Consider the following 17,026-nt stretch of genomic DNA (forward strand, 5'->3'; position numbering starts at 1 on the left):
ATTAGTTGTCATAGAATGACCAGGTGCCACCACACAACCCTCTTAATGAAAAATATCTTAAACTAAGATAAAGAAAATGGAAAATCCGTAAGTTTTCTTTAACATGCAAGTCGGTGAACTTCACAACATTTTTGTGTATTCATTTGGTAGAAAATAGACAGTGTTTTATTGTCAATTCTATTTAATTATTCATGATTTATTACACCCGACACATAAATTGTATATATCTAAGGAATAAGGAATCATTCTTCTATAGTATCATAAGGTGATAATTTCGGTCGTGACGTATTTAAATCCAATAAAGGCCATATGGCTTTATGATAGATTTGACCACGCTCTAACCGAAATTACCATCTTATAATATTCAAAGAATGATTACTTATATTATTTCTAATTTGTACACTTTAAAACAACATTTTAAAACCACTATATTTTTTTCATGTAGCACATGCTATGTATTACTTCGTGACGCAGCCAATACCGTTTTTCGATTATGCTACAAGCCACACCCATTTTGTGTCACTCATCTTTTATGAAATTATTGGGTTATAGGCTTCAAAATTGATTCGTAATGTTATCATAGACAAAGTTGAAAATGTAAATGTAGGCCTATATATATAGCTCCCACCTATAAGCGCGACGTTTCCCTGTATTTATCTATGACGTCACAGTGATCAACCGAACTTCAATTAAAAAAAATAATGAAAATTTGAAAAAGGAACAATCACAATGGACAAAAGTACGAAAGATGACCAAAATTTTGCGGAGGCGAGCCGGGTATCTTTTGACGATTTTTATCGTTTAATCCTGAGTGGCAACACAGAAGAAATGGGGCGTATCCTGACGAGCGGCGAGCAAATCGACCTCAACACGATCCATACAAAAAATGTCCACTGTCTCGAGCAGAATGAGGTCCCCACTCTCAGAATGCCCGTTCTCCATCTTGCTTGCATGTACAAACGCCTGGAGATGGTACGTTTGTTGATGGAGCACGGCGCGGATCCGCTCTACCGTGACGACCGCGACCACAGGACGGCCGCCTGGGTCCTACTCATGTACTGGATGGTACCGGATCTACTGATAAACCGCCTGTCGACTGATGACGAAGAAGTGGACGAAGTACGAAGGACTTTCATTTTGAATCGCAGACGACACCTGTCTAACATTACCCGCCTTCTGGACTTGTTGCTTCAGCACTCCAAGGATCCACAGCAGCCTAGCATCGTCAAAGGGAGGACTTTATTACATTTGTGTGCCCTGAGAAATTTAGTCAATCCAATCGTCCACCTGTTAAACTTTGGGGCTTTCATTGATCAGAGGGACCATGACGGATACACGCCGGCGATGTCCGCTGCCTTTCACGGAAATCTGGAGAGTCTGATGGAGCTTCTTCGACTTGGAGCGAACATTCAGGAGCAAGACAATGCCGGGCGGAATATTCTACACATCGTAGCGGGATCAGAGAGAATCAATGCGTCACAAATGGCCATCTTACTGAAAGAGTGTCCAGATTTGACCAAACTCTTAAACGAACAGACGTTAAATGGGGAGACGCCTCTCCACCAGTGTGCTATACGCGGGAATGGCGAGAAAATCCACCTCCTCTTGTCGAAAGGAGCGGACTGTTCGGCCATGGACTCTGAAGGCCAAACACCCATTTATCTGTTGCTGAAGTTACACAGCATCGCTTGCGTCTATTTGGGATTCATTTCCTTGCTCACAGAGACCCAGCAACTGTCACTCAAAGACGCCGAGGGAAACTATCCAATCAAACTGATGGAGGATTGTCCACGTCACGTCCGGCAGAGGTTGCTGAGTTTGAGTTGCAATCCCCCACGACTGTATAGTATGTGTTTACAAAGAATGAACAATTTACTTGCCCGACCCCAAGACGTGGCCACAGCCTCAAACATGTACCGTGACAGCAGGATGGTGTCTATTGCTGACGCCCTTCAGTTAGATTGTCCCAGGGAAATAATCATGGACATCTTGACCTACAAACACTCCTTACGGAACAAATGGTCGCACTTTATGTTCAGCCACATCTGATGCCACGAATTACTGGACCCAATTATTAAGTAGAGAAAGATAAAATTATAATCATTTTTTTATAGGGATTTGTTTTTTGTCTATTTATTGCATATATCAAAACGATTTCCATAGTAACAGTAAACGTTCTTACGGTTATGTCTCTTTGCTTGCAATGATGAGTGAAATACGAAGTACTATGGTCAGACAATTATCTCAAGTTTCTTGTTTGGGTATCAAACATGAAATAATCTTAATTCCTCATGAAAAAGAAGATTTCTTTCTGAAATAGCCGATCTCCTCCCGAACCCCATCATTGATTTCCGTTATGTTTGGTGATATTTACATGTTTCAGTGTCTCTGTCTGTGATAACACTACGAATAGATTTTGTATCAAGTAAATTCAAATGACGTATTGTATGGGACGCGTGCGGGGTTTGCTTAAGGTCAAGATCTAGTAAATGAAAGGTGCCTACAGGTTTATGAAATTCAAGATATAAATTCTTTTAATGATGCTTCATAACAATATCTTTGTTTGATAGGGTGTACTGGGGCTTAACTTTTTAGTAAACACATTGAAAAATCATGTTTTAAACAACCATTTTCTGTGAAATATGAAGGATAAAACTAACAAATCTTTGAGTTTTGTCCATTTTTGACTTATGAAATATATCAAGAATGCCTAAATTCTCTCCAAAAATGGCATTAAACAAGCTCTTGACCTCCTCTTGATGTCAAATTGAAAATAGGTACCGGGATTACTTTTCACATGATTAAATATAGGATGTCAAAATATTGTTTTATTTTCTACATAACTCTTTTAAAACCGTAAAATACGGGAAAAGATTCATCAATTTAATTATGACGTCATAATGGTTCTAGCACCAAAAAGACACCCTGGAATCATTTACTAGATCTTGTAATGAATCATCCTTTGAATATTAAGAGGTGATAGCTTTCAGGCTTTATTGGATTTGACCACGGCCCGACAAAAATTATAATTTTATTAAGTTATTCAGCTCTATTGAATACGCTATATTAATTTCGGACTATAATTAAATGCAAACCCCGCTTGCGCCTCATACTATATTATTTGCATAAATGATGAAATGTAATGACCACTAAAATATCATACAATTACATATGTATGGTTATATGAAGACTCAAAAACTTTTTTCAGAAAAAGTGATCATAGCCTCACAATATTACGTTAACTGTTATCCCATGAAAAGGAAACTACATTGCGTGCAATTGATACAATGTAGTTACAGAATCCTTATCAACATGGATTTCACAGGACTACGATTGATCCGTTCTTTTGTTTATGAAAAACAAAACACATGACACATGCTATAACTGACAAACTCTCGCCTGCTTCCATGTTGTGCAACACTACAGCCTCTCTGATCATCTCTAACAGATATCATTAGGCTCTCTGATCATCTCTAACAGATAGCATTAGGTTCTATCTCAATTTGATCACCAGTGGTGTAATCTATTTATCATAACAGATGTTAAAAAATACCGAGTATTTCATATTTTTTATTAGATTATTCAGTCTTACATACAGTTTTAACAGATGTACATGTAACATATTCTCTGTTTGGAATTGTACCGAGTATTTCCGTTGTACTTGTAGTCACCTCGTAACGATGTTGCCAATGATAGAGCGTGGTGTGACGCAACAGTCGTCTGCTGTTGTAATGACATCACTGCTCTTCGCCGGCTTTGTATCAAGAGGGTTGATCACACTTCAAAGAGTCGAGTCTCTGACTGGAGGGGGACAGTCATCTACAGTCTCTCCATAACTCCAGTCTGAAGTGTTTTTCTTATTCACAAAGACCGTTGGAGAAAAAAAAATTGCGAATAACTTCGTGCTATTGGTAGTATGAACAGGGTAGGGGGGGGGGGGTGGTCAGGAAAATTCATATTTATTTATTCTACATAGTGAAGAAACCGGTAGGAAATTGATCTTATTCTATATAGTAAAGAAACTGAACAGAAGTTGACCCCCAAACCCGCAAACAAATCTTTGCTCTGATCCTCTCCATCCAGTTATAAAACTGGACCTGTGCCTGCAAGGGGATCTGGGAAAGCCGTGAGTTCACTCCGGGAACACCGATCCAGACTGCTGTTGGTAGCTTAGCACATAAGAGGTTTAAATACTGCATGCATTGTTCGTCGACAAATGCTGTTGCTAAAGCTTAAATAGCTTATTCAGATTACATGTGGGCATCCTCTCTATTCAGAAAATGATAATAATTTGGTAATGAAAAAAACATTTTGGCAGTAAAATTGATTTTTCTCAAGGATATCGTTAATTTGAAATAAAACACAATGCGTGTAAAATGATACAACAATTGCCATAAGTATTTATAAAGAATCAATTTTAATATCCTACTCCAGAGGCCGAATTACAACAAAGAGCGTGAACTTGTTATCAATCTAAATCAATTCATGCAATTCCAGATTACGTTATTTCTCGATAGTATTTGCTTAATCATGTATGATGACCGAACAGGTTCAATGAGTGACATAAGTTTTGAAAGTATTTTTGTACGGTCACACTAGCAGTGTGAGGTATAGCAGAGGCGCTATATAAACCCGCGGAGGGATGCCGTACAGTTCAGTAGCGAGGTGCTGCTCTCTGGTGATAGACGGATATTAGCAGTGATCGACCCCATAACACGGTATGATGTTCATTCACGACTGCTAAAGAGAGCAATATCAGTGTCTCGCTCAATAATAAGCAAAAGTTACCAGCACGATGATTAAAATTTCATATGAACGGATAAGAGTTGGAATTTTGCGTGATATCGCGATTTGAAATTGGAAGCAATAACAAGCCTGGAAAGATATCTTCATTTATTTTTATGTATATTACAGACGCCCTGACGATTCTTGTGCAAAGTAAAAAGAGATATGGACCCAAATTACACGGAATTTAACTTCACTGGGACCAGTTTTCCGGATGGGGGGATTTTTCAGCACAAACTTCGGATATATACCCCCGCCATTGTGTACACAGTTATTTTGATGATCTTTGGGTTCTTTGGGAATAGTCTGGTTTGGATTGTGTATTACTGGAGATGGAAAAACCTATCTACTCGGATATTCATTTTGTCTCTCGCCATGTTTGACCTTACCAACTGCGTCATCACAATGCCCACAGAAATTGTCATAATGGTGGATAATTCTTTTTTTCAACTGGGATTTGTATGTAAACTTTCTCGATTCACGACATATCTGTGTAACTCTTCCTCTACGTTGGTGTTAATTGCAGTCGCCATTGACCGGTACCAACGAATCTGCTGCCCCCATCGTCCGGTGATGACGTCATCCACGGCTCGGCGTTGTGTCCTCTGGTTGATAGTGGTGGCTTTGACCATAACATGGCCGGCTCTGGTTGTTTACGGGAAGCACACTGTGAAAATCAGGTCGCACGGTGAGGAGTTCTCGGTCCCTACGTGTCAAATTGAGGACGGGTACGTCCAGTCTATATTCCCCTTAGTTTTGTACGGGATCCATGGAGTGGGCACGCTAATCACATTTGTCAGCTTCATCGTTCTCTATTCCTTCGTGGCGGTGGCTGTCAGACGTCAATTAATTTTCCGTAAGAAATTATCTTCCTGCCAAATGAAGTCAGAAGACGGTTCCAAAAAAACTATTCTGTCTACTTCCTGTGTGGCGGCCGTCGAGCGTAGCGTCCGTCTGACTGTCATGTTGTCCGTTGTGACGTTTTCGTATGTGATGACGTTTTTACCGTTTGTAGTTATCGCTATTCATCGATCTATTCATCCTTCTTTCTATCCCACCCTGACTGACTCAGCCAAAATGGCGTACCAGGTGTTTCTCCGGTCTTACCTGTTGAACTGTTGTATCAATCCCATCATCTATTCCTTTATGAACACTGAGTTCAGAAAACGATGTGCTTCTCTGTTCAAACAAGGTGTGTGCAAATTCATATCCCCGAATTATGAATTGTGATTAATATATGTGATATAAAGATTATTTTTCTATTTTCGATTTTTACGTCTTTATGAAATATGTTGTGCCATCAGTGACCAGTGTCAGGTTTTATAGATTGCTTTTGATAAACATCGTAAGTTATTAGTCCTTAATTATGTTATATTCTAATGAATATTGATACAGACTGTTGTATTACTCAACCGTTAAGTCGATAGGCCAGTATCAATCATGTTTTATCTATTCCAAAAACTCTACTGGGGAAGACTGCTCAGAGTAAAAATGTTTTCGAATGTATAGTATAATTCTATCAGAAGCTACTCTATCCATTTTCAATTTCCGATTTTCGGAGGTTTGGTGATCATAAAACACTCCGGAAATTATAAATTTTAATGTTCTAGTCATAAACTCTTAAATTATTACAATGTTTTTAACGTAAGTGTAGAAAAACGAAACAAAGTATGGTTTAAAAATTCTTTTTAATTTGAACATCATCGAATATTTTCAATCAGAGCTCTTTTTCAGGAGATTAGAAAGACCACGTTATATAATCTTTCTAGAGGAACATAGGCATTTAACGTATTTATATTGGCATTTAACGTATTTATATTGGCATTTAACGTATTTATATTGGCATTTAACGTATTTATATTAGCTTTTAACGTATTTATATGGATAAAGTACATATACATCATATTGACTGTCATATTTATAACTGATTCAATATTAATGTGGTAGAGTGAGGTATATGGATTTTTTTTTTTTACAAACTCTAGGAAGTAGGTTAACCCTTTTTAGCTCGATCAGTAGAGTGCTGGAGAGTACCCGGATTCAACCCCAGCAGATGCATAATCTCTGTTATATTAAAAGTATTTGACCGTAAATGAATTTTTAATTTCTCAGAAAGAATACTTTTAACTGTGCTAACCCACTAGGCTTGAAATGAATATATTAAATATAAAAATTAACCGTATTTCATTGTAGTTTCCAAAACGAGAAGTAAATGATATAAAATGAAGATGTCCAATGGCTTCACGGCTACGTTTCAAGCAGTTATTTGATTTCTGCAGCAATTATGTTACATTAAAAGTTTAAAATTTATCAATTTAAACTTAACTATAACAGTTTTATAGTTAAGTTTAAATTGATAAATTTTAAACTTTTAATGTAACAGTTATGATTAACATGAATTTATAATTCATGATATTTTTGATTTTATATTTTGGATTATTTCTAATATTCAATTAGGATTTTCCTCATGTATGAGTAAATTTTATTTTATTTTAGTTTAATAATATCTACTATTTCGCACAATTTCCTTTAAGTTTTTTTTTTGGAAATTCTCTTTGTTAGCTAATTCATTCGCACATTTTTTGTAAACTTAGGATGACATTCCCAGCTGTTAGATACTAAGAAAAACATTCTTATTTCGGTTTCTTTGGAGGTAAATTCCTTTGCGCTTTTGGCTTGACACTTCGAAATTCCACATAGATAAACCTATTTATTTCATTTCGGCCTCATATAAAAACTTATTTACTTTGTTTCGACTTCGAGTTAATCCTGTCTTTGTTACAGGCCTTCTCCGCGGAAATACGAGTAATTGTTATAACACCTTCTTTGGATCAGCTAATAGTGTCAAGCATCAAAAGAAATTTTGCCGAAATTGGGCGTAAACCTTTTTAAAACAAGTTACCTGATTGGTCAAAATTAAAGTCCGTAGATTGACCGCAATGGTAGGTGACTTTAACAAAGTCACTTTCCATCTTGCGGCAATTCAATAAAGACAGTTTTACTTAAATTTACGGATTTTATTTTGATTCATTCAATAAGCTTGAAATTACTGTTTTATTCTTTTTATTATTTAAGCTGAATTTTATTTAAGGTTTTTATTGCTTATTTTTAAATTAAGGATATTTTTGAAATAGTTTTTTTTTTAATACCTTAATCCAATTAATTAGAAAGTTTATAAATTTCTTTCATGACTTCAATGTTAAATTGTTATTCGCTAAAAATTGCCTGCCTTAATTAAATAACTTTGTAATCTTTTTAATCTACACTTTAAATTATACTTATTGCGTATAATTTCTACTTTAAAATTTATTCCTTTAAGATTTAACTTTTCGGCCATTTAAACTTTACCGCGCCTTGCTAGATAGAACTCTTCTGTGTGAGGAGATAAACAAGTTAACGTATACAAAACGAAAATAGAAATTTTATCCGCTAAATTCTAAAACATGTTAAAATCTTAGTAATTATTTTATTCTTTCGATAATTCATTTTCGATCCATCATGTTATTACAAAGGAAACATTTTATAGGTAAGCCGTGTGCTTGATCTTGTTTTGATTTCTTTTTATGTCTATATATTGTTTATCTGTTTATTGTGTTTCGGAACTTTTGTTATTTCTTTGATTCTATAACATGCTTTTATAATTTGTGTATTTCAATCATTTTCTTTATAACTCACTTTCCATCTTGCGGCAATTCAATAAAGACAGTTTTACTTATATTTACGGATTTTATTTTGATTCATTCAGGTGCTGTGGAAGCAAGTTTCTTGCAATTAGACAGGTTGATCCTTGAGCTAATTTCCCCAAACAATTAGTCACGACGGTGAAAACCAGTGTGTGACAATTATACTGTTGAAATTGTATAGTTCAAGAGATGAAACCCAATGTAATTGGTTTTTCTGGAGTGAAACATTCTAATTAAACCAAAGAATATCAATAATTGAAAGATCCAAGCAACGTTTTTTGAAAAACAATGTCTTATTAATAGTGTGTCGGTCTTTGGATACGGATCACACCAATTGATAAAGTTAAACTCGTTGTACAGAATAACACGTCGCCACAGACATTATGTCAGTTACATATTATCTTGACTGAAACATAAGACAATTACTCTAACATATGGTTGGCTGAGGAACAGATGCTTGAGTTGTATGCTTACCTTTATGATCATAATCAAAGTTAAGGTAGTACTACACTGTTCACGTTTAAGATTGACCCGTCTCCAATTCAAAAATAGAGGTGACGGACGGCAGCAAGTTATTACTAACATAAAACATTGACGAATGAGAGATAAGGGGTGAAACAAAATGCGAAAAAATGTTACATTGATATTTTGAATAAACTTTAATAGTGAAGTTTAAATTACTGAATTTAAACTTTTTATATAACAACTATCGGTAGATTAAAGGATTAGCTTCTTTTATCAGAACAATACTGGGTATTGAATATTTAGTAGTGAAAATTTTTCGATATACGAAGGACAAACACGTGTTATTCTCAGTCAATGTATTCCTCCCTCGTCTTACATGGAGAGATGAGAGGTAGAAATTATGAAAAGCACACCCGTATCTATAGAGCTTTCTCCAAGATCTAATCAGCATTAAGAGTTCACAACACAAATCTATTCCACTTCACAAGATTAGTGCTTTGAAAAAGATGTTCCTTTCTTTCATGTAATCATAAACTCAGCGTAGAAATTATATTTATAACGAACAGGCGTGTTTTGCAACTTTTTCTTTCATTACGCACTCCGCCATTCCTTTCTACACCCTAGCTAATGATCTTGGCATGGCGGCAGGTCATTGTGTAACAAGGCGATATATGACTGACCGCGCCGCCTGCCGCGCGATCACTTATTCGGACGGTAATAATGTACACCAGGGTCAGGATACCGCGGTATGTTTACAGAATGGTCTTCATTAGCACCATATTGTATCAGTTCCCCAAACCCAAATCTCACAAGATCCAACGAGTGGATCAAAAGTAGATAATACACTAAAAGTAATCACATCTGTCTGTTCTTCAGTATCTAGACCTATCAGTTCGACGGATGGTTTAATTTTTTTTAAAATGATAATTCTTTTAAAGAATATGTCTGGTTTGTCTATGGTTTTCTGTTACTGTAGTAGAAAACCTACTGACAAAGTGGAACGTAACTATTTCCGGACTGAAGGGTTAGTGTTAAGAAGGTTGCAATCAGGCTTTCGCCATTGTGACATTCCCATTGTAATGAAGTAACCGTGAACCCTGAGAACTGAGACCCAGAGCGGTGGTTCTATTGATTACAGGGGATTTACTACAGCATAAGTCCTGAACAATCCACACTGGTGTTCTAAAGTTTCAATATAATATGACTAGAAAGACAACAACTGGTGGTTGTAAGGTTACATTTACATTTATCCGTGATGTAGGTATTAATCGTACGTTTGCGCATTGTGTTATATGCGGGTATGATGGTAAGGAGCATTGAAGATAAAATGCATTGACCACCGTAAACAACCCCTGACGCGGGGGAGTCGACAAAAAGTAGGGGGGAGTCGATTCCAACGCATGGGGGAGTCGATTTTCTTCGCTTCGGAGACGGAAAGAATTTTGGTCACGCCTTTTGTAGGTATTTATAAGAAGTATTTCCAAATCAAAATACTGAAAGTACTAACAGACGGAGGAATCATTTCGGAGGAAATTAAACTAATGTCAATATATGATTTTTTTTTTATATAAGGATAAACAGCGTACTTACTGCGTTTCATGTTAGAATATTCGCGAAGCGGTTTAATGTTATGGCAATTTAAGGTCGCGAGGATATTTTTCAGGTTGACATCAGAGTTAGGTAGATAATATAAAAATAATTAGTGTTGTTCTCTTATTTTAACCTTATAAGCTTGTTAATATACTACTACTTAAATGTGTTTATTCTTTACAAAAGAGGAAGGAGGAAATTCATTTGCATCACAAAACAGCATGGGAAACTGTACATGTATACAACTCGAACTCGAGAAATACAATGCAAACTATTTATATACACATTTCTTTTCTTGTGTATATTTCGTTTAAGTTCACTTGATATTAAACCCTGTGTATAGTGATTTGCAAACTCAAGGTAGAAAACGGCATATCCTAGAAATTTCCACACCTGTTCAAGACAAAAGATAACCTCTTAATTGCAAACTACTTTGTCTAACTGTACAACAACCCCCCCCCTTCCTTTTCTATCTTGCAGAAGGGGTTTCTTAATTACTGAGTGTCGTCGATCCAGATATATTTTCTTATTATGATCGTCATGAGAGAGAGAGAGAGAGAGAGAGAGAGAGACAGAGTGAGAGAGAGAGAGAGAGAGAGAGAGAGAGAGAGAGAGAGCGTTTTACGCGTAATTTTACGTACATTCATTTGAAATAAACTAATATTATATATTCATAAAATTAGTATCCATAAAAGAATATAGTACATTGTGATTGAATCCAGCATGCAGTTTCAGTCAAAGTCCACGTGTTACTCCTGTTATTCGAATCAACGCGCGAGGTGCACCACGTGTTCCTTCCAAGATAAGGGAAAAAAGTTTCGTTCCAAGTTTTCATTTCAAGTAAGGAGAACTGAAGTATGCCTAACAATAAAGTATTCTACACTGTTTGTGATGTTTTGATTTCTAGCTAAGAGAAAAAAAAGTATGTCTAACAACGAAGTACATGTATTCTACATTGTTTGTGATGTTTGATTTCAAGTAAAGAGAAAGGAAGCACGCCTATCAATAAAGTATAAAGAACATGTATTCTATACTGTTTTTTATGTTTGATTTCAAGTAAAGAAAACGGAAGCATACTTAACAATGAAGTATTATACATTGTTTGTGATGTTTAATTTAAAGATTGATATACTGTGTTTGTGAAGTTTAATCCGTATGTACTTCTTTTTTCTCAACAGAAATCTCTCTCTCTCTCTCTCTCTCTCTCTCTCTCTCTCTCTCTCTCTCTCTCTCTCTCTCTCTCTTCTTGTTAAGACTATGGACACAATAAACAAATGAACTTAATTTTGCTATTTATTTTGAATTTGCAGAGACCTCAAGTTCAGTTGTACGGTACCAGTTTTGATGATATATATTATTATGGAACGCCATAGCTGCCTTAACGTCAATTTCATATTATATGAATGGGTATATCTTTTATATGCAATAGAAATATCATTATATGCAGTGGTAACATCATTATATACAGTGCTAACATCATTATATACTGTGATTTCGCCATTATATTCAGGGGTAAAATCTTTATATGAAGTGGTAACATCATTACGTTATGTCGTAAGATCATTATGTGCAGTGGTTTATTCATTATATGCTATGAATAAATTTTTATATGATATGATAAACTCATTTCATACAGAGCTATACTCATAATGAACTATTGTTCAATCGTTATGTTATATGGTACACTCTTCATGTGCAGTTGCAAAATCCTTTTATGCAGTGCAACTTCTTAACATTAGGTGATAAGTTCATTATATGCAGTACTAACATCATGGTATGGTGTATTAAAACCATTATGTATGGTGGTAAAACCTTTATGTATTGTGGTGAAAGCTTTACATGCAATTGTAAATCCTTTATATGATGTGACAATTTTATAATATGACGTTGTTGGGTCATTATATTATGAGGTCAGTTCTTTACATGATGTGATCATTTCATTATATGGAGTGGTAACTTCTTTATATGCAGTCGTAACTCTTTATGATGAGGTTGTAAACTGGTTCTCGCTGAAAAGTTTTAATGGGGGGAGGTTCAGTTTAATTTTGAAAAAGATGCCGCGTTCATTGTGACGATGCACATTTCCAGGTCAACTTGTCGTTTGTTTTGACGAGAGAGAGAGAGAGAGAGAGAGAGAGAGAGAGAGAGAGAGAGAGAGAGAGAGTTTCTCTGTTCTTGATACATCGATGTGTGATAAATCGAATGAAGTTTTAGTAGAGTACGCGTTTAATTTTAAAAGTAAAACAAATTTCAAAAAATGATTGTACTTTGTGTAGAAATTTAATACCCCCCCCCTTGCTTCTAGATCCGCGCATGCAGTTAAGTACATGTAGATCACTTTATGTATCTTGATATTAACATAGAACAATTTGATTTCTACTTGCTATCGTGTTTAAAATAAACATGTAATTCTTCGGAGCTTAATTAATTAATCTAATTCTGTCTATTCAAAAACGTTTAAATCGAGTTACTTTGTTCTTGATTGTTATTGAAAATAATTTTAATAGCATCCATATAAACCGTGGCGCTTGGAACAAACTTATCCGTATTTTGCTGATTCATAAATTTTTGCACGGCTTGCTTTTAACGATGTCGAACAATATGTACATATATTTTGAAAACGACATATTTACAAAAAGATACATTAAATTTATCGATTGATGCGTTACTATGGAACGCCATAGCTGCCTTAAGATCAATTTCATATTATATGAACTGGTATCTTATTTATATGCAATAGTAATATCATTATATGCAGTGGTAACATCATTATATGCAGTGGTAACATCATTACATGCAGTGGTAACATCATTATATGCAGTGGTAACATCATTACATGCAGTGGTAACATCATTATATGCAGTGCTAACATCATTATATACTATTATATCACCATTATAATCAGGGGTAAAATCTTTATATGAAGTGGTAACATTATTACGTTATGTCGTAAGATCATTATGTACAGTAGTTTATTCATTATATGCTATGAATAAATCTTTATATGATATGATAAACTCATTTCATACAGAGCTAAACTCATAATGAACTCTTGTTCAATCGTTATGTTATATGGTACACTCTTCATGTGCAGTTGCAAAATCCTTTTATGCAGTGCAACTTCTTGACATTAGGTGATAAGTTCATTCTATGCAGTACTAACATCATGTTATGGTGTATTAAAACCATTATGTATGGTGGTAAAACCTTTATGTATTGTGGTGAAAGCTTTACATGCAATTGTAAATCCTTTATATGATGTGACAATTTTATTATATGCCTGTTGAGTCATTATATTATGAGGTCAGTTCTTTACATGATGTGATCATTTCATTATATGGAGTGGTAACTTCTTTTTATGCAGTCGTAACTCTTTATGATGAGGTTGTAAACTGGTTCTCGCTGAAAAGTTTTAATGGGGAAGAGGTCCAGTTTTATTTTTAAAAAGATGCCGCGCTCGTTGTGGCGATGCACATTTCCTGGTCAACTTGTCGTTTGTTTTGGAGAGAGAGAGAGAGAGAGAGAGAGAGAGAGAGAGAGAGAGAGAGAGAGAGAGGTGGGAGGAGGTGGGTCCGGGGCTAATTTTTGGTAATTTCATGGAAATTTTAAGAAATTTTAATTTTTCTGGGGCAGGGTCCTCCCCACGACCCACCCCCGTTCAAGACCCCCAAGCATTCAACAAATTGTAAAATTGTTTCACTGAAAAATGTGTTTCATGGCATATCCGATTTTTGTTTCAAAGAGGCATATTTTTAAAGATTAAACTTCGAAAAAAAAGAAACTCCGAAGTTAAAAAACGGTGTTTTAAATCTTAGCAAACTTTATCGTGTCTAGTATAGCAGAGTGGTTATGCAGGATGTCCGAATAATCACCGAGACTAACTGCTTGGTATTTTTTAAATTAATTTTGAAAAGGTAATACCCCTATTCCGATGGTTTTGAAAATAAATGATGTCGGGATAAATAAGTTTCAAAACGCTTGTCATTGTAATATTTTACATGTGTGCTGATTTTTTCAACGTTACCGACTTTGTTCACATTATAAACATTTGTAGCTGCAGATCTGCAGCTTAAACATTTGCTGCTGAACGAGGAAGTAACGCATTAATCGATAAAGTTAATGTATCTTTTTTTTGTAAAATATGTCGTTTTCAAAATATATATACATATTGTTCGACATCGTTAAAAGCAAGCCGTGCAATAATGTATGAATCAGCAAAATACGGATAAGTTTGTTCCAAGCACCATGGTTTGTATGGATGCTATTAAAATTATTTTAAATAACAATCAAGAGCAAAGTAACTCCTCAATTTAAACGTTTTTGAAGAGACAGAATTAGATTTATTAATTCAAAAAGCTCCAAAAAATTACATACATATTTAAAACACGATAGCAAGTAGAAATCAAATTGTTCTATGTTCCAATATCAAGATACATAAAGTGATCTTCCTAACTGTATACGCGGATCTAGAAGCAGAGGGGGTATACAATTTCTACAAAGTACAATCATTTTTTGAAATTTATTTTACTTTTAAAATTAAACGCGTACTCTACTAAAAATTCATTCGATTTATCACACATCGATGTATCAAGAACAGAGAATCTCTCCCCCCCCCCCTCTCTCTCTCTCTCTCTCTCTCTCTCTCTCTCTCTCTGTCTCTCTCTCTCTCTCTCTCTCTTCAAAATAAACGACAAGTTGACCAGGAAATGTGCATCGTCACAACGAACGCGGCATCTGTTTAAAAATAAAACTGGACCTCTTCCCCATTAAAACTTTTCAGCGAGAACCAGTTTACAACCTCATCATAAAGAGTTACGACTGCATATAAAGAAGTTACCACTCCATATAATGAAATGATCACATCATGTAAAGAACTGACCTCTTAATATAATGACTCAACAACGGCATATTATAAAATTGTCACATCATATAAAGGATTTACAATTGCATGTAAAGCTTTCACCACAATATATAAAGGTTTTACCACCATACATAATGGTTTTAATACACCATTACATGATGTTAGTACTGCATATAATGAACTTATCACCTAATGTCAAGAAGTTGCACTGCATAAAAGGATTTTGCAACTGCACATGAAGAGTGTACCATATAACATAACGATTGAACAAGAGTTCATTATGAGTTTAGCTCTGTATGAAATGAGTTTATCATATCATATAAAGATTTATTCATAGCATATAATGAATAAACTACTGCACATAATGATCTTACGACATAACGTAATAATGTTACCACTTCATATAAAGATTTTACCCCTGAATATAATGGTGATATAATAGTATATAATGATGTTAGCACTGCATATAATGATGTTAGCACTGCATATAATGATATTACTATTGCATATAAAAAATATACCAATTCATATAATATGAAATTGACCTTAAGGCAGCTATGGCATTCCATACGTTACTTTGTTTTAAAACCCCTCGTTCAGCAGCAAAGGATTACAATTCATGTTTATAATGTGAACAAAGTCGGTAACGTTGAAGAAAATCAGCACACATGTAAAATAATATAATGACAAGCGTTTTGAAACTTATTGATCCGGACATTAATTATTTTCAAAACCATCGGAATAGAGGTATTACCTTTTCGTGCGATCAAAAATTAATTTTAAAAATACTAAGAAGTTAGTCTCGGTGATTATTCGGCCATCCTGCGTAACCACTCGGCTATATATACTAGACACGACGAAATTTGCGATTTTTTTTAACTTTGGAGGTTTTTTTTTCTTCAAAGTTTAATTGTTAAAAATATGCCTCTTTGAAACAAAAACTGGATATGCCATGAAACCAGTCACATTTTACAATTTGTTTAATGCATGGGGGTCTTGAACGGGGGTGGGGGTGGATCGCAGGGAGGACCCCGCCCCAGAAAAATTCAAATTTCTTAAATTCCCATGAAATTACCAAAAATTTGCCTCGAGCCCACCTCCCCCACTCCTTCGGCAAACTTCAGTATTCATATTGCACCCCCCCCCCCCCGAAAAATTTTCTGGATCCGCGTATAAAATGGTTTTATAAAAATGATATGAAGATATCTGCAACAGCTTTATGGAAAATAACACAGGAACTGCAACACCTTCTTTGTAGGATTTAAAATACAAAAATATTTAAAGAGGTTAACACCAACCAATTTCTTTATTATTTCTTAAAAATCAAATGAATTTAAAAAAAAAAATGAAAACGAATTTTTATATATGTCTATGAATGAAAATCTGTCTTTTCCTTTTGTGTTGGAGGCATTGATCAGCGAGGAGTAGCACCTACCTAGTACATTGAAACAAAGGTATTTTGACTTTGATTGCTTGGTTTTTTGTAATTTCTTTTACTTTTAAATTAAAAGCATGCTCTCTAATAATACATATAATAATAATACATTCGATTTTTCACACAAAATGGGTTCAATTATTGATATTATGATATCGATGTTAAAGGACAGATAAACTCTCTTTGTCTCCCCCTCTCTCTCTTTCT

General features: G+C 35.0%; 2 protein-coding genes across 2 annotated transcripts; both read left to right on the forward strand.

Moving 5' to 3' along the window:
• Positions 1-684: 684 nt before the first annotated feature.
• On the forward strand, positions 685-2,078 carry LOC128178586 (serine/threonine-protein phosphatase 6 regulatory ankyrin repeat subunit C-like). Its single transcript, XM_052845832.1, has one exon. The coding sequence runs from the start codon at positions 730-732 to the stop codon at positions 2,047-2,049; it is 1,320 nt and encodes a 439-aa protein (XP_052701792.1). The 5' UTR covers positions 685-729; the 3' UTR covers positions 2,050-2,078.
• Positions 2,079-4,578: 2,500 nt separating this feature from the next.
• On the forward strand, positions 4,579-6,690 carry LOC128175012 (cysteinyl leukotriene receptor 1-like). Its single transcript, XM_052840380.1, has 2 exons — positions 4,579-4,718; positions 4,915-6,690. Exon 2 carries the CDS (start codon positions 4,951-4,953, stop codon positions 6,013-6,015), a length of 1,065 nt encoding a protein of 354 aa, XP_052696340.1. The 5' UTR covers positions 4,579-4,718; positions 4,915-4,950; the 3' UTR covers positions 6,016-6,690.
• Positions 6,691-17,026: the final 10,336 nt, after the last annotated feature.

The sequence above is a fragment of the Crassostrea angulata genome, chromosome 3 (assembly GCF_025612915.1).
Source record: "Crassostrea angulata isolate pt1a10 chromosome 3, ASM2561291v2, whole genome shotgun sequence".
Lineage (NCBI taxonomy): Eukaryota > Metazoa > Mollusca > Bivalvia > Ostreida > Ostreidae > Magallana > Magallana angulata.